This window comes from Cydia strobilella, chromosome 9 (genome assembly GCF_947568885.1).
Source record: "Cydia strobilella chromosome 9, ilCydStro3.1, whole genome shotgun sequence".
In the NCBI taxonomy this organism is placed as follows: Eukaryota; Metazoa; Arthropoda; class Insecta; order Lepidoptera; family Tortricidae; genus Cydia; species Cydia strobilella.
Window position 1 is genome coordinate 8,653,087 of NC_086049.1, and position 22,777 is coordinate 8,675,863.

The 22,777-nt window shown below is 36.7% G+C and overlaps 2 protein-coding genes and 1 long non-coding RNA gene across 4 annotated transcripts in view; all 3 read right to left on the bottom strand.

The window, feature by feature from the left end:
- The window catches only part of LOC134744254 (uncharacterized), a 120,193-nt gene that overhangs the window by 18,024 nt on the left and 79,392 nt on the right, over positions 1-22,777 (bottom strand). The window lies entirely within an intron of this gene.
- LOC134744209 (uncharacterized) lies at positions 1,498-4,815 on the bottom strand. Of its 2 annotated transcripts, none has more exons than XM_063677930.1 (3): positions 4,696-4,814; positions 3,440-4,430; positions 1,498-2,331 (listed from the first exon to the last, which is right to left on the bottom strand). In XM_063677930.1, the coding sequence occupies exons 1-3, from the start codon at positions 4,783-4,785 to the stop codon at positions 1,514-1,516; spliced, it is 1,899 nt and encodes a 632-aa protein (XP_063534000.1). In that variant the 5' UTR covers positions 4,786-4,814; the 3' UTR covers positions 1,498-1,513. The 2 variants fall into 2 exon arrangements, with proteins under 2 accessions (XP_063534000.1, XP_063534001.1); XM_063677931.1 differs by having other exon boundaries at positions 2,123-2,331; positions 3,453-4,430; positions 4,696-4,815.
- LOC134744236 (proton-coupled amino acid transporter-like protein pathetic) lies at positions 8,489-19,517 on the bottom strand. Its single transcript, XM_063677979.1, has 9 exons — positions 19,394-19,517; positions 16,999-17,147; positions 14,833-14,977; positions 14,208-14,338; positions 11,629-11,852; positions 11,216-11,413; positions 10,719-10,827; positions 9,888-10,104; positions 8,489-8,731 (listed from the first exon to the last, which is right to left on the bottom strand). Exons 1-9 carry the CDS (start codon positions 19,415-19,417, stop codon positions 8,534-8,536), a joined length of 1,395 nt encoding a protein of 464 aa, XP_063534049.1. The 5' UTR covers positions 19,418-19,517; the 3' UTR covers positions 8,489-8,533.

Below are 22,777 nucleotides of genomic sequence, written 5' to 3' on the forward strand. Positions count from 1 at the left end.
TAATAAAAAATAATAAAATAAAATAAATAAGGCAACAAATAACCCGACCAAATTACGTAGGTTGTTTTTGGTAGTATTTCGGTGTATGGTGGCGCCGCCTAATTACTGTTTTTTGATGGACACTTTTCATACATAGAGATTTGGCTCCTTTATATAGTCTCCATGAGACTAAAGAACAGCTGTCAGTCATTGAAGTGACAAGTGACATTTCGAACTATGGAAAAGCACCATCTACACTAGCGCCCCTAGCGGCGAATTCATACGCGTTAGCCCTCATTGTACAGTGTAAAGTGTGATTATATGTGCATGTCGTGTGATCATTCTTAATTAAATACTTAGACAGTAGGTAGGTAAATTGACCCCTGGGTAGTGCACTGTGTGTAAGCCTCCTAGTTGTGTGACATCAGCCATCAGCCCCACCATGTTATATCCTAAAGGGGCCCACTGACTATCAGTCCGCCGGACGATATCGGCCTGTCAGTTAGAACAAATATTTGACAGTTCCGAACAACTGACAGGCCGATATCGTCCGGCGGACTGATAGTCAGTGGGCCCCTTAAAATCTGCAACGAAATAGCTGAATGGAATCCCAGCGGTTTGTTTTTCAATAAGAATTTTTTTTAATGTTTTTTTTTTTAGATTTAAGCTGTCTTAAAGGCGGAGGGATATCATTCCAGCATTTGGTCGCAAGAAAACGGAAACAACCGGAAAAGGCAATCGTCCTATGAGGATGTACTTCTAAAATGCAACGTCGAGTAGATCTTGTGGCGTGTCGATTGTGAAAAGAAGAAATATTTATTTTAGAATAAAGATATTCGGGTGACTTGCAATTTATAACACCAAAGAGAAGACAAGCAAGTTGTAAATGTCTACGTGAATTTTGCTTGTCTAAAAATATTCTCGATTTTATGGATATTTTGTACGACAGACGAGTGTAAGACCTAATGTTTCTTGGAGAAATGTTATTATTAACTAACTGTATCGACTAGTAGAATAAAATAGATGGTGTTTATTTTTTGGAATTTTTAGTCGGTTCGACTCCCGGGCGAGACAAGCGAATTTAAAAAATCTTTGAATGCAGTTTTGTTTCTTTTTAAAACTAAAATAATGTTTCCTTTAAGTAAAATACTTTCTCTTTTAAAGTACTTTCCCTCCAGAGCCCATAATTTTTTTCCACACTGTATACGTTTGGCTGATTCTATGGAACAAATGTTTTGAGGTCTAAGTGAAATGCCGTAATTCATTATTTTTATATTATTGACCTTGCCTAGCGTTTCTAAACTATTTTTTTAAATATATTATCAAGATATCTAGGTGATGTAAAATATATTTATTATATCTTATATAAAATATGTTATATAAAAATGTACCTACTTACTTGTAAAATTAAAAACATTAAGTTTATAGAGTATCATTAAACTCTCACGCAATATTCTACTTAATCTACATCTTAAAATACATATTTGATGCAAATGGTAAAAATAACATGGAATAATCTTAACTTTATGAAAGTCTACTGGTATTCGACCGTTCTCGAAAAACTCATAGCTGTAGTGGGCGTCGCAACAGCGCGGTGCCAAGTTCTAGAAAATCCTTCAGAACTCTGTGGCGACCCTTCAGGCGCGGCTTGTCGTAGCGAAAACACACTTGGCGAATGATTAAACGAAGGTGGTTTTGATTGAATAGGCTGTGGTTGAAGGTGTTGCAGTATCTTGAATATATTTATCTGATCTTGCGATGATAGTGATCCAAATTGTGCGAAACGCTCTAACGGCCGATGAGGGGGCAGTGGTTTAAATGGTCCAATCGGTTCGAGAGGTGGCAGCGGCGGCAATGGTTCGAACAGTCTATTCCTTATAAGAGGGCGAAGTGGAGGTAGCGGTTTAAACATTCCGAAGTGTTCTAGCGGTGGAAGAAATCGCTGCAGTTCATTTTGTCCATTCCCATCCAGTTGCCAAGGAGGAGGCAGCAGTTCATATGGTTTCATTGGTTCCAGCGGTGGTAAAAGTCGTGATTCGAATGGTCTATTAAACTCTAGAGGACGCAGCGGAGGCAGTGGCTTAAAGGGTTCCATTGGTTGCAGAGGTGGCAGCGGTGGCAGAGGTTTAAACCCTCCATTACCTTCCGGCGATGAAAAAGGTGACAGCAACTTAAATGTTTTATTTGCATCAAACGGTGGAAACGAATTTTGCGGTGAAGTAAATGACTTCCCAGTTGGAAAAGAATTTCTTGAAAGTATGTTAGAAAACGATGGTAACATGTTAGAAATATCGGGGTTTGAATTTTCTAAAGGCGAATACGGATATTCGGACTGACCGGACTCGCTGTTACCTGAAAACAATATTTAAATCTGTTAGGATTTGAAAATGTTCTCCGAATAAAATAGACTGCAAAGCAATTAGTAAAAAAAAAAACATTAAAAAAACAAGTTTGTTGCTAAGAGCGTAATGAGATTTATTCAATACTTCTGAGAAAAATCACTCCGAAAGTCAAACATATTGTGCTCTCCCCTCTGTAATTTTGAATCAAGTGTGAATAAAAAAATCTGAAAATAAATGCTTTCCACGAATATTATGTTAATTTTAGGGTTTCGTACCCAAAGGGTAAAAACGGGACCCTATTACTAAAACTTCGCTGTCTGTCTGTCCGTCTGTCACCAGGCTGTATCTCATCAACCGTCATAGCTAGACAGTTAAAATTTTCACAGATGATGTATTTCTGTTGCCGCTATAACAAAAAATACTAAAAACAAAATAAAATAAATATTTAAGTGGGGCTCCCATACAACAAACGTGATTTTTTTGCAGTCTTTTTGCGTAATGGTACGGAACCCTTCGTGCGCGAGTCCGACTCGCACTTGGCCGGTTTTTTTAAACACTTATCTCCCTATTAAAATGACATTAAGAGTGCCTCGAAGTTACACCTTTTTGCTTTTGTATCGCTTTTCATATTGTATGAAGAATTGAAGATACGGAACCCTCTACTATGCTTGGTCCAAGGTGCATATTGGCTGTTTTTAGGGTTCCGTACCTAAAGGGTCAAACGGGACTCTATTACTAAGACTCCCCTGTCCGTCTGTCTGTCACCAGGCTGTATCTCATGAACCGTGATAGCTAGATAGTTGAAATTTTCACAGATGATGTATTTCTGTAGCCGCTTTACCAACAAGTTAACAACAACATAGTACGGAACCCTCGGTGGGCGAGTCCGACTCGCACGTGGCCGGTTTTTTTTTTACCTGCGATAGCCTCCGGTATTTAACCTTTCCATGAAACCGACGAAAACGTTCACGAGGTTTTATGATACAACTTTATATTCTCAAGTAAGTATTTCCAAGTAACCTTATCGCCCATGAGAAAACGATTTACGAAATTTCCACCAAGCTTGTGAACCAGTGACTGTAAAGTCACAAATTAATATTATTTTGTGAATTAATTACCGAAAGAATTAACCTGCAGCCCTGACAGTGGCGAGTCTTCTTGTGGAGCCATTCTCGTTTCTGCTGCTGCTACTTCTGGCAAATCAGGTGTACCATCTCGAAGAGGAGATTTTTGATGGAAAATTCTGAGACTCTTTATTGGAGAAATGTCAGTTAAAGCCTCAATATCAGATCTCACCAGCGATTCAACACCGACATCTGATAATAAATCTGATCTGGCATCTTGTTCAGCATCTATGGAAGTTGGTACATTCTCTTCTGGGGCTGCAGTTCTTAATTGCGAATATTCACTAGCGCCTTTTAATTCAACTGGTGCTATTTTAGAGTTCTTGTTTTCTCCAGATCCGGTTTTAGAATTATCTTCGCTTGCACTTCGAAGATTGGACATTTCTATGTTATCTTCTTCAGGAGCTCGTCTTGATTCTTTAATATTTATATGTGATGCATCATCTCGATCAGCAGTTTCAGTTTTAATAATTCCTGATTTTAATTCTGGCGCCGCATTATCATGTTCACCTGATCTACTTTGGCTTGAGTCACTATTTCCCTTAGAATTCCTTAAAGTCCCTGCACACTTAGCACATGGTATTACTCCAGTTCTACTAGATTCTGCAGATTTTTCTGGATTGGATGCTCTGATGGCAGCTTTTTCATCATTAACGTCTGCTGACCTGGTTTCTTCCTTCTTACCTTCCTTGCTGGTTTCGTCGGTAGATCGTTCGTGCCTTTCCGAGCTTCCCGATTCTGCAGCGCTACGTTCTTCAGTCGCTTCCGACGTGTCAGACTTAGACTTAGCTTCTTTTTCTTCTACTGTCCCCTCTCTAGAATTTTCTTGTGTACTTCTTGAATTTGCTTCGTTGCTTGGTGCGTCATCGGATTTATCAAGTGATCGTTCTTCTGGGGAAGAATCGGATTTAACAACTATGCGTTGTTCTGCGGAAATATCAGATTCTCCAGCTGATCGTTCTTCTGGAGATATCGGAACCGGGACCTGAGTGAACCAATAAATTGCATTAAGGTCTATTATTACTCATAAAAATTATATATTTAAGTACCTAAGCTTTTGCAAACAATTTTAAATATTTTGTACTTTTAATAACTACAGTACAACAGATTACATGGGTACTTACACATTAAATATATTTTCGTTTTTTCATTGAAAGTATTTTAATTTTAACACTTAGCCATTAATACAATAATTATTACAAGAGTAAATGAGCTATATATAACATAAACAAATATTACAATTAACTTACTTCGTCCGGTATTACTTTACACTGGAGCCCCGCAGCTAAAAGCACAATAATTGTAAATACTTTAATCATATTTTTCTTTGTGTAAACCATGACTCGTATAATCTAACTGCCAGCCCGTGGCCTGCTTAGCTGATCTTATTAGGTTTTGCCATGAAATCGATTGGAGACGCTGATTCACTAGTTATTCACTTATAAAGTTAAAGTTCCAAAGGTATATAACTTTAAAAGGAAGCCTTTTTGGCAGGGCTTAAGGCACTTTTTTAACAAAATCTACAGTTTTGTTTTAAAACTTTCATCGGACAGTGTCCTAAATAATTAATAAATAAATAAAAATGTAATTTATTCAGGTATCAACCCATTACATTACATTTAAATAATAATTATTATAATTAGAACATTCAGACAACTTATTAAGAACGGTTTTTCAATATTCAATATTAAAAAATAAACGTGTTATAATATAATGATGAAGAGGTAAGTAATAAAATATGAAATATGTATATTTTTCGCATTCTGACATTAGCAGTAGGTTTTTTATGTTGATTATGACGTTTAAAGGAAACTAATATTAACACTCATCAATAAGTAGCCATGAATTGGAACAAGTATAAATTTAAAAAATTGGAAAAGTAAAAAGCACTAGTTCGCGAAAACCAACTTTCCGCACGCTAAACAGCTACGTAAAGTAGCACTTTTTGAGCAACTGTATAAAAAAATCAAATTTCTGGCCTTAATATACTTACTAGTTTTGTCAAAGACCGATCGATAGGCATGTGTGTGGTATGTCGCTTTATTATTGATAAAGCACTGATTAAAGTCATGCTATTTAATCATTGTTTTTTTATGTTTTTGTTTATTAGGGCATCAACTGTGCGTCAACTAATTGCATTAGGCAGGTAAATACGAGTAGGTTACTTATTATTAATTTACTTCACAAACCTGTTACACGGTAGATACATTATTGTTTTTTCCCCTCACTAGCTCGGAAAGTTGACGTTTATCCTTCAATACAAGCGGGGGAAAACGCGTTTTATCCACTAGTGGGGAAAGTAATTTGTCCTTGGATGGAGCGTGTTTAAGTAGCTTGACAGATAACAAAACGTAAAACGCTCATGATAATGGTTCGTTCGATATTAATTATCATTAAATAAATGGTTTGAGAATCTAATAAAAAATACCAAATTTAGCTTTATTTAATGATTTTAAGTCATAAACCTTAAAATTCCATAAGAAACGTTTGTTTTTTTATAATGATGTTAAATATAATTCTGAACGCACAAGTTGAGTCGATGCAATTTCAAAACGCATCGTTGACATTTCATACATCAGAAATGTCAACATTGTCAACATTTTTTTTACTTAAAACCTTTTCTCACCGACTCGCGTAAAAATACACAACTTCCAGAGTTTTCTGTTATAATATCGTAAAGAAATGAGTGATTCCAGTGATGAAGATGATCTAACGCCAGTGGATGTTGCACTTTCCTCGCTATAGTGAGGTGAAAAGTTTTGTGTTACACACGGGCGCAAATGTATTTTACTTCTCGTGTATTGAAACACTCGCGGGTAAAATACAACTTTGCACCCTTGTATAACAAATAACTATATTTAATTGGGAGAAATTGATAAGATGCAAAGCAATATGTAACGAATTAACAACGGCAGTAAATGTCAATTTAATGCCTAATATGCCGCAAAAACCAAGAAAACAAACCTAATTATCTAGATTCAAAATGCTGTGCATAAAACTTACACGCTTTTTTAAAGTACAGTATAGTAGACATTATATTTACGTAAGGAGTACCTAATACTTAGTGGCGCGTATTTAAAAATGTGATTAGCTCCCAATCGTAGTTAAATATGTAAGTCAAAAAGGTAAACTCTGCAAAAGAAAATTCCATCATCATCATTTGCCATAAAATTATATTTTTCAAACAGCGGTACGGTGACAAATGTCATCTCCATACCCTTAAAACGCAAACTATAGTATAAAATATAGTATTGAGATGACTTGTGTCACCGTACCCATGCTGATTGAAAAATATTATAAGTGAAACCACTAGAATTTGCAAGTGTAAACATTTCTTTGATGTCGATTAAGTTATACCTTCCTACGTCAAGGGGATTTTGTTATTTAATTTCACCATCATCATCGTCAACCGAGGTAAATTTAGGATAGGTAACTGTATTTTTTTTTGTTTTTGGTTGGATGGTTGGTTGGTTAGAAGTGGTTGTGCTTTGAGGATGTTTTTATTACATTGCACAGTGTTAGATTAGTTTTAGGTTGGGTTAGTTAAAATAAATACAGATATTAAAAAAAGCTATATTTAAGTATCTCAAATACGTAAACCTAATTTTGCAGGGACTTTAGAGTAAATGACAATAGTGTTACTATCTAGAGCGGTGAGCCGGGGGCCTACACAAGATGACAAATGACATCGACAAATACCAAACAAATAGAAAAAATGTATCGGACTGAGAGATGCTAAGAAAAGTCACATGACATGACTATTTCGTATGGCGTTTTCTACCAAGGATTATCATTATTATTCACAACGATGACGACGACGTAAAATATGTTTTAATAAACAAGACCAAGTACGGCTAGTTCGAAAAACTCGCGCGTCTAGAAGATGTTGATGTCAACTTTAGCCAGCCTTCTCCGAGACCACGGGGACAACGCCGTCCTCGAAACGTCGGAGGTAAATCTTAAAACTTAAATACGCGATTAAGTCCCGTCCTTGTGAATAATAATGAGTAAAAACCGGCCAAGTGCGAGTTGGACTCGCGCACGAAGGGTTCCGTACGATTACGCAAAAAAACGGCAAAAAAATCACGTGGTGGAAGCCCCACTTAAATATTTAAATATTTACAGAAATACATCATCTGTGAAAATTTCAACTGTCTAGCTATCACGGTTCATAAGAGACAGCCTGGTGACAGACGGACAGACAAACGGACGGACAGCGGAGTCTTAGTAATATTCATATTCATATTTTTTATTTGTATTAATCATACATTGTAATAGGGTCCCGTTTTTACCCTTTGGGTACGGAACCCTAAAAATCGTGAAAGTTTAAATAAGGATTGTCATTTTGGCTAAGTCCCCTGGCATCCCGGAGTCGCTATTTCAAGAAATCTCTACTGAGTACAAATTTAATATGTTTAATACTTCATGTATTTTGTTTAGGTTTATAATATTTTCTAGGTTTCTGGCTATCCCAGTTTAAAGCATTAAGAAAGGGTAAGTAAGTACTTGTTACTATTTATATTATTTAGCCGTTACAGTCGACGTCAAAGATGGCAAGGCGGAAACAGTGGCTCAACTCGAACAGTGGCTCAGTCGCCCAAATATCGCCTCTCTCGTGTTGAAATTAGATTGAGTGAGCCACTGTATCCGGCCTTGACCATATGCATCTTACCCCTTGACCCCTGCGAGCTGAAAAATTGTATAGACACATTGTGAAAGGAATAGGGAATATTTCGCAAAACTCTGCGTAAAGGGCGTAACTAGCACAATCACAGGGCCTACCGCGAAACATGAAAATCGAAAGTTCGGTTTCTGCCTCTCTTACACTCTTGCTTATTCGATCGATAGAGAGGCAGATAATGAAATTTCGATTTTCGCGTTTAGCGGTAGGTCACCTGTAAACAAACCGCCTTGATGCACCAATTTCATAGTGAAAACTAGTCAAAAAACTGTTTAAGGCCTAGTATGTATAAGTATGGTTTACTATGTGCACTAGTGCTGCACTCTGGCGGCAGAACATTGCAGTAATACGACCCTATTAATTCATAAAGTGACCATGGACTTTTGCAGCTGTGTGTACATCATGGGTCATTGTAAGTTAGATATTAGTCCTCTTAAATTGGAATAAGTCCCGGCAAAAAAGAACAGTACGCCTACTAGTAGCACTAAAACATTTTTCCATAGACGCCATTTGTATTTTCCTAGCCCTGGGTCCTCCCAAATGACAAGTAGTTCAATGATGGCGGGAAAGATGAAGCCCATATTTGACAGGCAAAAAGCTCCGAGCTGCAACATAAAAAAAAACATTTTTTTTAATTTGTAATGGGCATTTTCAGTACTTTATTACTACTGAAGATTGCGTGTAGAACAAAATATTGAGTAAATGGTTATTTCCCTTTGCCGTGAGTGAACATATTTCTCTATCTGTTTCTACAGGGATTTATCCTTTAAAATTAACGGTTATTTCCTTGATAGTACCCTAATTAATAGAGCTTGTTAGTTATCGCTCTGCAGGAAAAGACGGCAATAGAAGGGTGACGTAATTGAAGGTTACCAATATTTATTTTGCATTTTTACAAGCTTATATTTAACTTGCCCTGTTAGTATGTAATGTATGTATGTTATCCTCTAAGAACAAATTAAATTATTTTCTATAAAAATATTTTAATTTGTGGTTTTTCAAGTAGACACACTACTATTTAAACTATAAACTGAAATAAATGTCATATACGAAGGAAAAAACCAGCTCTGGACACTGGAGGCTTTGGTCATTTTTTCCTTCGTATATGACATTTATTTCAGTTTATGTATGTTATTTTGTTAATGTGGGTCAAATCTTGGAAGTTAATTAAATTTGACCCACTTCTCTATTTTTCGATTGAGCTGAAATTTTGCATACATATGTAAATCGGATGACAATTTGACAATGCAATATTATGATGACATGGAGCTGATCTGATGATGGAGACAGGTGGCCATGGGAACTCTGTAATAAAACAACGCAAACTAATTGTGTTTGGGGTTGTTAGAATTGTCTCGATGAGTATTCGTTGCCTGTGGATAGAAAAGTACAGTCAGCGATAAAAGCTTGTCTACCAAAGCGCAAATGTCTACCAAAAAATATTTTTTTGCCAAAACCTTATTTTTGCTTAATTCGTAAAGCCTATTTATAAAGCTTCCTTAGGCGGTACGCATCATTGGCATCATTAATTACATAGAATATTCCTAATTTATTACATTTAAGGATGACTGGGCCATGCCCGGGCCGAAGCGTCCTACATGTCATTTTCTATGACGACTGGTCGATGATCACGTGGTTGCTTTCCATAAGTAAACCAAGCGCCGGAAGCTCCGGCCCAGTCTAGCGTGAGTCATCCTTTACTTATTGTAAACAACACAACCACATAATATTTATTTTAGATTAAATCTCTAAATTACTTACCAGACCCATCAAATTTCCAATATTAGGAAAGCCAATAGCGATAGCGCTAATAGCAACGATGAACACAGCTCTGTACACTCTTTCCCACAGCCAGTGCCTCTTAGCGTCGTGTTTCTTAGACATGTAGTGCCATACCAGGTTGAAAGGCGCCCAGAAATTTAGCGCGAAGGTTATGAATATCATAATGCCCATCAGGCACTTTAAGACTATTGGGAACCTAAAAAAAATATTTAAAAAATTGAGGACAAGTTTTATATAGAAATTTTAAATGGTAAACGTAAAATGTACCTATATGCGGTATTGAACTTTTGAGTCTTTAGAAAGACTTTGCCTCCTTGTGTGTGTTCTACCGCTTGTACAATGGGCTGTGCTCTGAAGAATTGTTTGACATGATGCCAACGGCCGCTTTCTATATCAGCGCACCGCTCGCCGTCGGCAGGTTGTTCATTCTCACACCCTAGAACCTAAATGGTCGCGTACTGTGCGGTTTAAGAGGAATTTCCTTCCGCGGACGCTTCGGCTGTGGAATGAGCTCCCTGCCGAGGTTTTCCCGAGGGGCTACAGGTTACAGATACAGTACAGTGTCCAGGTTTTTAAAGGGTCGGCAACGCGCCTGTAATATCTTTGGTGTTACAGGCGTCCATAGGCTACGGTGACTGCTTACCATCAGGCGGGCCGTATGCTTGTTTGCCACCGACATGGTATAAAAAAATATGTCGGAGTCGGATAAAAGAGTTCTATGGTATTTCTGTATACCTTTTAGGTTCAGTCAACTTGAAAAACTTACCTACACATTATATTTTTCTAACAAAGGTAGGTAGTTGTACTTACGCGCTATCGATTGGGAAATTCAGAGTAACTGGTGATTCCGAAAGCTCTCCAAATCCCCAGTAGCCAAAAAATCCAACCAAGATCAAAAATGAAACCACTACGCACATACCTACAAATAAAAACAGAAAAAATGTTGTAAAATACATGCACATGTTATACGTAAAATATTTTTGTACAGTCAGTTCACAAACACAAGCCGTAATGAACTCGTCCGTACAATAAAACAGTGCCATATATCATTCTCACAAAAGAGCCATGCAGCTTAGCTGCACTAAACCGTCTAATGTGATCGTATTTATTTATATCTGACGTTCGCTGAGATGTTGTAGGTACCTACGATTCAAATGGGAGGAAAATTGTATCTTATACCTATATTGTTTTTATCATGAGATCAAGATGCTCTTCATGGCAAATATGGCGATACCACTAAGCTGGAACAGGCCCATGCCGTCCTTTCAGGCCGAGACGTTGCTAATAAGCGGGGAAAATGTACTTACTAGCGCAAAGCACCTTGGAGAACTTGAGTGGATCTTTCATATTGTTCTCAATAGGCAGCGAGACCCCGATTCCCTCCATGCTGAAGATGGCAATGCCACTGAACTCGAAAAGGCCCAAGCCATCTTTCCAAGCAGGGACAGTGCTGATTGGTGGGGGATCGCGCATGCTGTAGTATAATGTCGCTACTACGCATACCACTGAAAGAACATAAATTGTTAGTGTGCAATAGCTTTGTAGGAGCGGTGAGCGGTCGCCTGGAGTAGTGCGTATACGTATGAGTCATATGACATTACGCCACAAGCGTTTTTTTTTACTTACAATGCATACAATACTTTGTGATGGGCCTCAATCTCAAGCGTGAGGAAACGACGAAAAACAACGTAAACTAACAGTAACACAACGGAAGACTTACCAATAAACACATCGGCAAGCAACGTAAAAGGCGCCAAGTACTTCAAGGTGGTTATCATGCACATCAGCAGTATAGGAACCAGAAGGATGAGCACATACAGCCGGAGCCTGTTGATGTCATCGTCCACGCCCTCGGCTACTTGGAGGATTGTCTTTGCTATGATGATCTGGTAAACGCAGCAGGCACCGAACAGATCTATGCAAATCACTGTGTCTACTGCGTACCTGAAACAAGTGTTGATCAACGAACATTGGTTGACATTTGACGTCAGCGAGATTTGATTTTTCAATGATAAAGAATTAAAACTGTCGTTTTTGCGTGCATATGCAATTGTATATCATTATGTGTAACCGTAATATTTCATGAATTGAAAAGCGTCTGTTTTCCAGTAAAGGACGTACCTACTTATAAATACCTGTAAGAAAAAAGAAACTGACTTATGATTACATTACCTAGGTATGTTAGAATTCAGTCGTATAGCCAGTGACAATAGTTATTTGTTATGCAAGGCTGCAAAGTGGTTATTTGGCGTGAGTGTTGAAATTGAAAACTGAGCGAGCGAAGGAATTTAAAATCTATAGATTCCTGAGCGTAGCGCGGCTTTCAAGACACGAGACGACACATAATTTTGCAGCCGTGCGGAACACACAATTTTTCACCTCACTACGGCGAGGAAAATGCGAGATGCAAAAAAAAGAAAAAAAATTATATATATATATATTATTTTTAATTTACACTTAATTATGACCCCGTAATTATTATTATTTTTAATTTACCGAGCAGCAATGTACTGCAAACATTAAGAAACATAAGATGACATTACATTACGAGATACGAGTTAATAGTAACTGCCAACAATTTAAGCGTGGACAGTTACTTTAAAACGCTCGTATCTCGAAACTTGTGTGGTGTATTACATTGTATGGATAAAATTTTAATTGCAATTCCAAGTAAAAGTTATCTTATTACATTTCTTATGTCCTATACTAACCACCGTTAAGAGATTCGCCCGTATTAGATTTACACACTGTATATGTATATATATATATATATATATATATATATATAAATAATCATGTTTAATTTTGCCCTCTATTTAACATATCAAATTAACACAACACACTCAAATCCAAACAAAATAAACAAGAAAAAAGCACACATATTCATCTTGTTCGAAATTCAAATGACTTATGCACGCTAGCGGATAAAATAGACTTGCACGCAGATTTCGCGCTATAAACTGAGGTTTTCCGAGCGAGTGAGGTGAAAATTTATTTTTTAATACAGTTGCTCAAAAAGTGCTACTTTACGTGGCTGTTTAGCGTGCGGAAAGTTGGTTTTCGCGAACTAGTGCTTTTTACTTTTCCAATTTTTTAAAATTTTTACTTGTTCCAATTCATGACTACTTATTGATGAGTGTTAATATTAGTTTCCTTTAAACGTCGTAATTAACATAAAAACCTACTGTTAATGTAAGAATACGAAAAATATGCATATTTCATATTTTATTACTTACCTCTTCATCATTATAAGTATTATAACACGTTTATTTTTTAATGTTGAAAAACCGTTCTTAATAAGTTGTCTGAATGGAACCAAAGAGGATATAATAAGATAGAGCGGTACTGTTATAGTAAATTTTGTAACCACTGTAAATTCACTGCCATCTATCGACATACTTTAAAACTGAAAATGAAGATTTATAAAAATACGTTAAAATGTATTTAAATATGGATAAATGATTTTTTTATTTGCATTAATTATTTTTATACGATTTTGATCCATGTTCTTTCATCGATATGCGTTAAAATTATAAATAACAAACCAAACCGTCAACGCCCTCTATACGAGAGTAGGCCAAAACTAGTGGCGCCATCTGATCGAGAATCAAATTTTCGTGATTTTAGAGGCACGTTTTTTCCTTAGACTGTATCCATCTATTACGGAGTTATATCTATCTTTGATGGAACGGAACGCCTGTCAAAGAAGAGGCGTATTTTCTTACTGCAAGAATGTTTTAAGTTTTCAAAGGCAACATTCGATATTGTTTTTATAAATATACGATACACAAATAATCGTAAATAACGATATTTAGGTAATAATAGTACAATATTTTAATATTTACAATTGTTTCTGTCTTATAGAACATGCATTTGAAAAAAAATCTTTCATTGAAGTGGGTTCAATAACAATAACAAAATCCATTCAAGTCGAATAAAAGCTAGAAAAACACCTCTTCATAATGTCAATGTCAATAATGTCACAGAATTAATAATATAAAAGTTTCGAATTCCATTCCTTACTTGTTGCTTTTCCTATTTTTTCGCAACTGTATTAAAAAACGTCGTTCGATACACGTGCGGAAATGTCATTCTTCACTGGTCCCGAGTCTTGCCCCTCGCCTACGGCTCGTGGCAAGATATCTCGGTACTCGTGAAGTAATGACATACTTTCCGCACTAGCATCGAAATGTACTATTGTTCTCTGCAAGTATAATTTTAATAATTCCGACGGGGCTGTTGGAGGTCGGTTGCCTTATGTTGGATGTTGATTATAAATTTGAAAGCAATATGTCCTACCTGAACCACTTACTGTATTTCCTCAGCGTGGGGAACGGGCCGATCTCCATGGCAGCCTCGGCCACGTCAGGGTACGACAATGTGGTCACATGCAGTCTTTGGTACAGCACTTGCGCTGATTTTACTAGTAACTGAAATTAAAGAGATATTTTTTTACCTGACGTCTTAAACAAAATATGTTAAATGGTTTAAGGTTTTGCGGGCTACTTGAAACCGTCAATATGACTAAAGTTATTGTTAATACCGTACAGTCAAGGGCATAAATATACATGTATACATTCCCAAAGTTTCAAAAATATGTGTACGCTCTTACACCTTAGACAATAAAGTCGTGTTCACATATTTTTGAGCCATTTGTCTGGATCGATATTTTTTGCCTTCGACTGTACAAGCTGCAGCAATTATAAAGTTAAGGGCAAGTGTTGTTGTTTATATTAGGTACCATATATATTGGATATCAGAGAAATGACATCCTTGACAACTATAATTAAGCTATGTAGCATAAGTTCCACCAGTAGAGGACTAGAGAGCCAAAAAATTTTCTTTTGTAATATCATCAGGAGACGTTGTAAGCTCCTGTACCTACTCGTCTATAAAAACAAACACAAAACTCATAAGTACTCACATGTACGCAGTACGTAATATAGAACCCGTAAACTACCGTCAGCACGAGCGAAGTCCATAGCCCTGCTTTCATGTACGCTTCGTGTATGCCTAATATGCCACCTCCAAGGCATCCTTTTATTAGATGGCCAGTCGATTCAATTACGCTGAAATTATTAATATTAAATATCATGTATTTAATATGGTAATAAATAAAATAGTTTTTTTCATATCACCTATTCGGAAAAAGGCTTTTTCTTCCCTGCTAGAAGAAATCAATGTGGAACTTTTCCGTTCAAGGACACAATTGTTTTACTTTTTGGCTTAAATAATATTTTGAAACATAATAATTTCATCATAGCGGATATATTTCCACTTAGGGCGTTAACACTTGAAACCCTCGCTACGCTCAGGATTATATTTAAGAATTCCTCGCTTAGCTCGGGATTCAATTATAGAATCCTCCGCTTCGTTCAAGATTTAATGTCCTCCCACGCCGTAAATATGTAATTTTGCTCCCATTAAGGAAATTAACTTGTGACACAATCTACTATTCTGAGTACGTATCTATAAGTAGGTATCTTAAATGTCGTAGCGTAGGTATGAATTTGCTAACCGAATAGGTGTAACTAATTAAATACATTAATAAAATAAAACTATGAAAACGGATTATATCGCGTATATTGAATTTATAATACATCACATACATTTTGCACTTTGTAATTTTTCCTCAGTCACCCGTTGACCACGAACGCTGTAAAGAGTTCGAAACGTCGGGATGTATTATAAATTCAATATACGCGATATAATCCGTTTTCATAGTTTTATTTCATGAGTAACTATCGCGGTAACCGAAGACAATATTACATTAATAAAATTACAGTTAAATGAATAGAAGAAATCACTATGGAATTACTGACCTAGATGAAGTTCAAACCCTTGACTCGTAATAACTGTTAGTAAACAGAAACAAGACGCTTCTTTGTCAGGGACATGGTCAGTATATGGGGCATTTTCTGTGAAAAGGGACCTTATTGTCGATGGCGCTTACGCCGCACAGCGCCGCGTGGCATTGTATTATATTATATCGGAGCATCGTTAATAATGGCGTAAGCGCCATCGACAATAAGGTCCCTTTTTATAGAAAATACCACATATCTCCAATGATGTTCGTTGCTACAAGTATAATTATCAAAAAGCGAATGGTTCGTTCGGTAACTACTCGTACAAAACTTTTCTCGCACATATCTCGTAAATATTCAATATTTAGCCAGTTAAGTTAGGAAGTCTATTTTACAATAAAAAGGAAACACCAATCGTTACGCAGGGGCTTGATTTGACATAATTTAATGACAGCTCCACACATGGCATTGTCGCACATATCACGTAAATATTCAATCTTTAGCCAGTTAAGTTAGGAAGTCTATTTTACAATAAAAAGGAAACACCAATCGTTACGCAGGGGCTTGATTTGACATAATTTAATGACAGCTCCACACATGGCATTGTCGCACATATCACGTAAATATTCAATCTTTAGCCAGTTAAGTTAGGAAGTCTATTTTACAATAAAAAGGAAACACCAATCGTTACGCAGGGGCTTGATTTGACATAATTTAATGACAGCTCCACACATGGCGTTGTCGTAGAAACGATTTAGATGACTATTTGAGGACTAATATTAGCGTAAACTCGCCGTAAGTTGCCACAAATGATTCGGCCTTACTATTTATTTGGATTCATTGACAAATAAAAATACGAGCACGTTGCATTTATAAATATGAATATATGACTGTAACTAGTTCCGATTTTAATAGGGGCCTATAACTGCGGAAATGGCTTTATTACGAGATCTATATATGCTTGCATCCAGATTCGTCAGATTCGTCTACGATATGAACCTAGGTACGACCTCTTGGGTATATCCATTTTCTTAAAATTGGATCCCAAACTAACTTTCTTATGTAACATAAATTCGATTTTACGTGCGTTTTTTTTAGTTAGGTACCAACTGTACTACCTATAGTTAGTCTAAACTTGATTTATATCTACTTTTTGCCATCATTTACCTGTAAGTCCAGGCAAAAACACTTTACTGTTCCCCAAAAACGTTCACGAAGGGTTCCTTATCATTGAATTTTCATTGCCGGGAAGATATACCTGAAAAATAAAATTTAGAGGGTCTCACTTGGTAGGTTTGGACAGGTTCCGTGCAGAGACAAAGTCAAAGGGTTCCTTATCGTAGTGCCTCACAAATTTCTGAACTGGCTCATCAGCTAGCGGCGGTTGTCGAGGCGGTTTGATCTTTGGATCCACCTCTGTTTGTGTGTGGTTGTTCTGTGAATAAAATACGCTTTATCTTTCCTCATTTAGGACGGACAGCAAAGGGACGGCACGATTAAGACTAGGTATTATGCCACTGGCTAATGATAATGACATAATGAACTTAAAGGTAGTTATGTACCTATAGGCATTACTTGCATTAGCAATGCGTTGGCAACTTTACTGTAAGAGGAAAAGTAGGAAAGTGTTTAAAAATCTGTATTTGCTTATTAGTTGTAGGGTAATTCCGGGGTATAGATGGCCATAAGGGCAAGATTGCCCATCGAAATATTTTTTTAAATGGAAATGCTGGATTTGTTGATAAAAATACAAAAATCACTATATGTATGCCCTTCACATTTGAGGAGTTCCCTCGATTCCTCATGGATCCCATCATCAGAACTCGAGCTTGACAAAAATGTTTCTTGAAAACCTAACTTGCTTAACAAACATAACGAAGAGGACAAATCGCCAAACGTGAACTATGCGTCATTGAAGAGTTCCGTTCTGATCATCATCAGCAGTTCCACTTCATCAAATGTCACATTTTTAAATGTAAGTGCTTGATTTGTTGATGAAAATACTAAAATCACTATATGTAAGCCTTTAACATTTGAGGAGTTCCCTCGTTTCCTCATGGATCTCATCATCAGAACTGCGTTTTGATACAAACGGGACCAATCTGTATGTATATACTTACAATCAAAAAAATAATTTTCAAAATCGGTCCAGAAATGACGGAGTTATGGAGTAACAAACATTTAAAAAAAAACATACAACCGAATTGATAACCTCCTCCATTTGAAATCTTGAAGTCGGTTAAAAAGGAAAAGAAGTTAATTGAGATAGATGTGGTAGGGTGGAAAAAATATCACTATAGCCTCTTCTCGTCCATGTTTAGAGTGCGCTGTTTGTGGTATTATGTGGCCTAAACGGGGTCTTGAGAAGAAAAGAGACTTTGGAATTAATTTTAAAATTACTGCAGTTTGTTAAAATGTTTGTTTTAGTAAATATTGCAATCAATTTTTTTTCGCTAGGGGTTACTTATCTTCACACATGTAAAGTCCCCGGTTTGATTCTTATTAGGTACTTTAATTACAAATTTTGCAAAATTGCTTTGTCTAGTTTGATTTCCTCGCATTCGATATAAAAAGTAGTGTTTAACTCGGGTGAAAGGCACCATTTCCGTCTCGGACTATTGGCGCTCTCAGTTCTCACTGCGTTCGAGCGCCAAACTACCTTGACAGAAATGGATGCATTTCAACCCTTGGTTAACAATCTATTATTAACGGCCTTCATAGCCACGTGTCATGAACCCGTGAAGAATCTTACAGCAACACTCTTAACTGTCCATCGGTCGACCTTATGCCTTTTGTAATAAGGTTTACGAACTATCAGTTAACAGTGTCGGCGATGGTACAGTCGGTTCCCTAACATAAGTATCCACTTTACACTTATGGCAAGTGATGGTATGGCAACTGGGGCACCGACGTACAACTTAATATAGTAGTTTAAGATAAGACAGGTCTGATTGAAACAAAGACATTGATATGATGCACTTGTAAATAAGCCACACCTGTAGGTATAAATTAGTCAGAAATTTTTTGTGCCTCTTCTTGGTGGGACCAGTAAGTAGGCTTAGCAGAGGAGCGCCGCGACAGTATCTCGCTCGCTAATCTACCCTAGAGTTAGAAAAAGACGGGCAGTCTATCTCGCGGGCGAGAAACTGTCGTAGCTCTCCTGTGCTAAGCCTCCAGACTCCAGAGGGGGATTTTGTACTCTTATATGCTATCATAGCACTGAATGTATTAAGCATTAAACAGAGCTAGTCCTACTTTCCTTATACGAATAATTTATTAAGGTACGATTACCTACATTGTCCAGAAACGTTAAAAGAGTTTGTGGACCTTCGACTTCATCTAGAAGTAATTTTTCAGTTACTTATGAGTTTGCAGTCCAAGTGTCCACCAATTCCACCTTATTTTGGAGACTTTAATGATAAGCTATTAAGTACATACTCTTTTACTGCACTGTCTGCATAATTATATAATTAAATTCAATTTACTACTGTTTTAGAAAAGTTTCAGAATTTTCCTAATTCGGAATTCCTAGTCCCCAATAACAACTGCTATAAAACAGATGGCGTTTTGCTAGGCTAACATTAATAACGACACAATTTTTTATAAGAGCGACATACGTTTTTACTATAGGTAGGTATATATGAAGATATTTATTATGAAATAGGTACTTTAGGTACTTACATGATTGGCGCAAGTCAGTTCCATGTTATCAGCTACACACAACCTGCTCTGTCGTGATCTTTGAGTCGATTAACTCTCAGATCGTTTGCATGCGTCCAACCTTGTTGTGTACAGTCAACCAGAAAATATAGGTACAAATAAAACCTAAGGCCTAAAAGTGAAGCCGGAAGGAGACAAAATTAGGCTGAAAATTTTGAAAATAACTAACTTCGGTCATCTAAGCACCATATTCCTATGAAAATAACTAACTTCGGTCATCCAAGCACCATATTCCTATGAAAATAACGGGAACACCGTTGTTAATGACACCGGGGTTAGTGAGGTAGAGCTTGGTGACAGACGGATAAACAGACAGACGGACGGACAGCGGAGTTTTAGTAATAGGGTCCCGTTTTTACCCTTTGGGTAAAACCACTGAAAAGCCACTGCCACTGCGGGGTTGAAAACTGAGGCATCGTAGCCATATATAATTGTGTTTTTAGCTTTAAGATATATTTTATAATATGTAGGTATGCTAGTTTTAAGGTATTTATCTATGGGACAATAGTCGCCTGAAAATAAAGATTTTCATTTCATTTCATTTATAAAAAATCTGCTGTTTGCTGCCAGCTTTTCATCCCCTTCTTAGGGGGTTATTCCCAAGATAAAAAGTACTATGTACTTATAAACTGTACTAGATATAATTTATTTGTAGATGTTAGATTTCACTCTTTGTTCAGTCAGTGTCAGTTGCATATTTGTGCAAGAAACATTCAAACATCTAAATATCCAAACACAATTTTTTATATTCACGAACATATATCAGGAAAGACCTTAATAGTTGTTTTCGTATCTTTTAGGGCTCCGTACCCAAAGGGTAAAAACGGGACCCTATTACTAAGACTCCACTGTCCGTCTGTCCAGGCTGTATCTCAGGAACCGTAATGCAATACGTAACGTAACGTAGCGTGACGTATAATGTCAGTTGAAATTTTCACAGATGATGTATTTCTGTTGCCTATAACAACAAATACTAAAAAGTACGGAACCCTCGGTGGGCGAGTCCCACCCGCACTTGTCCGGTTTTTTATAAGAAGGAATGATATCTTATTGGTATGGGTCCCATACTTATAGGTCTCCACTACTCTTGGCCATATAAATAAAATACCTGGTAGTAATAACCTATTCTAATAATTGAGCAAATTGACAAGCATCATTTCCAATACTAAATACGTATAGGCATTTATAATGGACCGATACGATTGGAGTAATGGACATCACTTGAGGCAATATGCGGTGATGGGGATATTTAATGAAATCGTCAATATCGCCACCAATTTGTTAGTTACATCGGAAAGATACAGTGTGGTTGCTGTACCAAGAGCAACATCACACTGAAATTATGTTTGGTAAGGTATCTAATATTAGGTGGTGCAATAAACTCACCTTCCGAGGTTTTCTCGAGGAACCTCAAACGGAGTTCTGCAGAAATGGAGTGCAATACCTACCTATTCGATACAATACCTACTAACCACAGAATACAACGAAAATAAAATTGCTTGCAATTTCTTGAAGCGTCTAAATAGGCTTTCACTTTGGAGAAAACTTGCTACTCCTCCGCACTGAATAGACATTTTTAGGGTTCCGTACCTCAAAAGGAAAAAACGGAACCCTTATAGGATCACTCGTGCGTCTGTCTGTCTGTCTGTCTGTCTGTCCGTCTGTCTGTCCGTCTGTCACAGCTTATTTTCTCCGAAACTACTGGACCAACTAAGTTGAAATTTGGTACACATATGTAAGTTTGTGACCCAAAGATGGACATGTAACGTAAACATATTAATTTTAAACACGGGGGCCACTTTTGGGGGGTAAATGAGAAAATTAAAAAATAAAGTTTGTCAAAATATATCGTGTTATTAATATATCAAATGAAAGAGCTCTGTGTGAGAATCTCAAATATATTTTTTTAATAATTTTAAAGTATAAACTATTTAGAAGTTATTCAAGAAAAAAGCGAAAAATGACCATTCCCCCCCCCCCCCTTATTTCCGAAACTACTGGGTCAAACATTTTGAAAAAAATACACAAAATAGATCTTTTCCCCTCACTAGCTCGGAAAGTTGCCGTTTATCCTTCAATACAAGCGGGGGAAAACGCGTTTTATCCACTAGTGGGAAAAGTAATTTGACCTTGGATGGAGCGTGTTTAAGTAGCTTGACAGATAACAAAACGTAAAACGCTCATGATAATGGTTCGTTCGATATTAATTATCATTAAATAAATGGTTTGAGAATCTAATAAAAAATACCAAATTTAGCTTTATTTAATGATTTTAAGTCATAAACCTTAAAATTCCATAAGAAACGTTTTTTTTTATAATGATGTTAAATACTGAACGCACAAGTTGAGTCGATGCAATTTCAAAACGCATCGTTGACATTTCATACATCAGAAATGTCAACATTGTCAACAATTTTTTTACTTAAAACCTTTTCTCACCGACTCGCGTAAAAATACACAACTTCTAGAGTTTTCTGTTATAATATCGTAAAGAAATGAGTGATTCCAGTGATGAAGATGATCTAACGCCTGTGGATGTTGCACTTTCCTCGCTATAGTGAGGTGAAAAGTTTTGTGTTACACACGGGCGCAAATGTATTTTACTTCTCGTGTGTTGAAACACTCGCTACGCTCAGGATTCTATTTTAGAACCACTCGCTTCGCTCGTGGTTCACTTATAGAATCCTTTCGCTTACTCGTGTTTCAATTCTACACTTGCGGGTAAAATACAACTTTGCACCCTTGTATAACAAATAACTATTACCTATAGATCACCGGAAAACCTATTAGAAATGTGCAGTCAAGCGTGAGTCGGGCTTAATTACTTAGTTTTTGATCCGACCCCTACGGGTTTTAAAATACGTTCTGTGTCTAATTGACAAAGTCAATTTTGAGGCGATTAGCAGGAAAGTATAAATATCAACCAAATTAAACATATAATTTAATAACCAGTATGATTCGGTCTCACTAATAACAAATTGTGATGTTTTCAACCAAAACGTACCACATTCTCGCTAGTCGATAAGGTTGATTTCACATAAGCTATATGGAAATAGCGCCTTATTGACAACCGACAATAAGTACCCTTTTGGTTGAGAATGGCACAATTGGTTATTTACTTAGATTAAAAAAAGAGATTAAAAAAACCGGCCAAGTGCGAGTCGGACTCGCGTTCCAAGGGTTCCGTACATTACACAATTTAATCAATGTATCTTTTATGTGAAATGTCTTTAATATTTATCTTATTTGGATTAGTCCCGGCAAGCTCTGTTCTCCATACAAACGTAGTTACGCTCTCATTTTAAAACGACTAGCTTGATTGCTCTGATACTTTGTACTTACAAT

What these genes read in the sequence shown, in the direction of transcription:
- LOC134744209 (XM_063677930.1), bottom strand. Translation starts at nt 4,785, where the DNA reads ATGGTTTACACAAAGAAAAATATGATTAAAGTATTTACAATTATTGTG. An exon ending in GTAAAGTAATACCGGACGAA is followed by an intron (nt 4,431 to 4,695) that starts GTAAGTTAATTG and finishes TGGTTCACTCAG; the next exon opens with GTCCCGGTTCCGATATCTCC. An exon ending in GCTGCAGGTTAATTCTTTCG is followed by an intron (nt 2,332 to 3,439) that starts GTAATTAATTCA and finishes TATTGTTTTCAG; the next exon opens with GTAACAGCGAGTCCGGTCAG.
- LOC134744236 (XM_063677979.1), bottom strand. Translation starts at nt 19,417, where the DNA reads ATGGAACTGACTTGCGCCAATCAT. An exon ending in ATATTACGTACTGCGTACAT is followed by an intron (nt 14,339 to 14,832) that starts GTGAGTACTTAT and finishes CTTTAATTTCAG; the next exon opens with TTACTAGTAAAATCAGCGCA. An exon ending in AATTTCCCAATCGATAGCGC is followed by an intron (nt 10,105 to 10,718) that starts GTAAGTACAACT and finishes TATTTTTTTTAG; the next exon opens with GTTCCCAATAGTCTTAAAGT.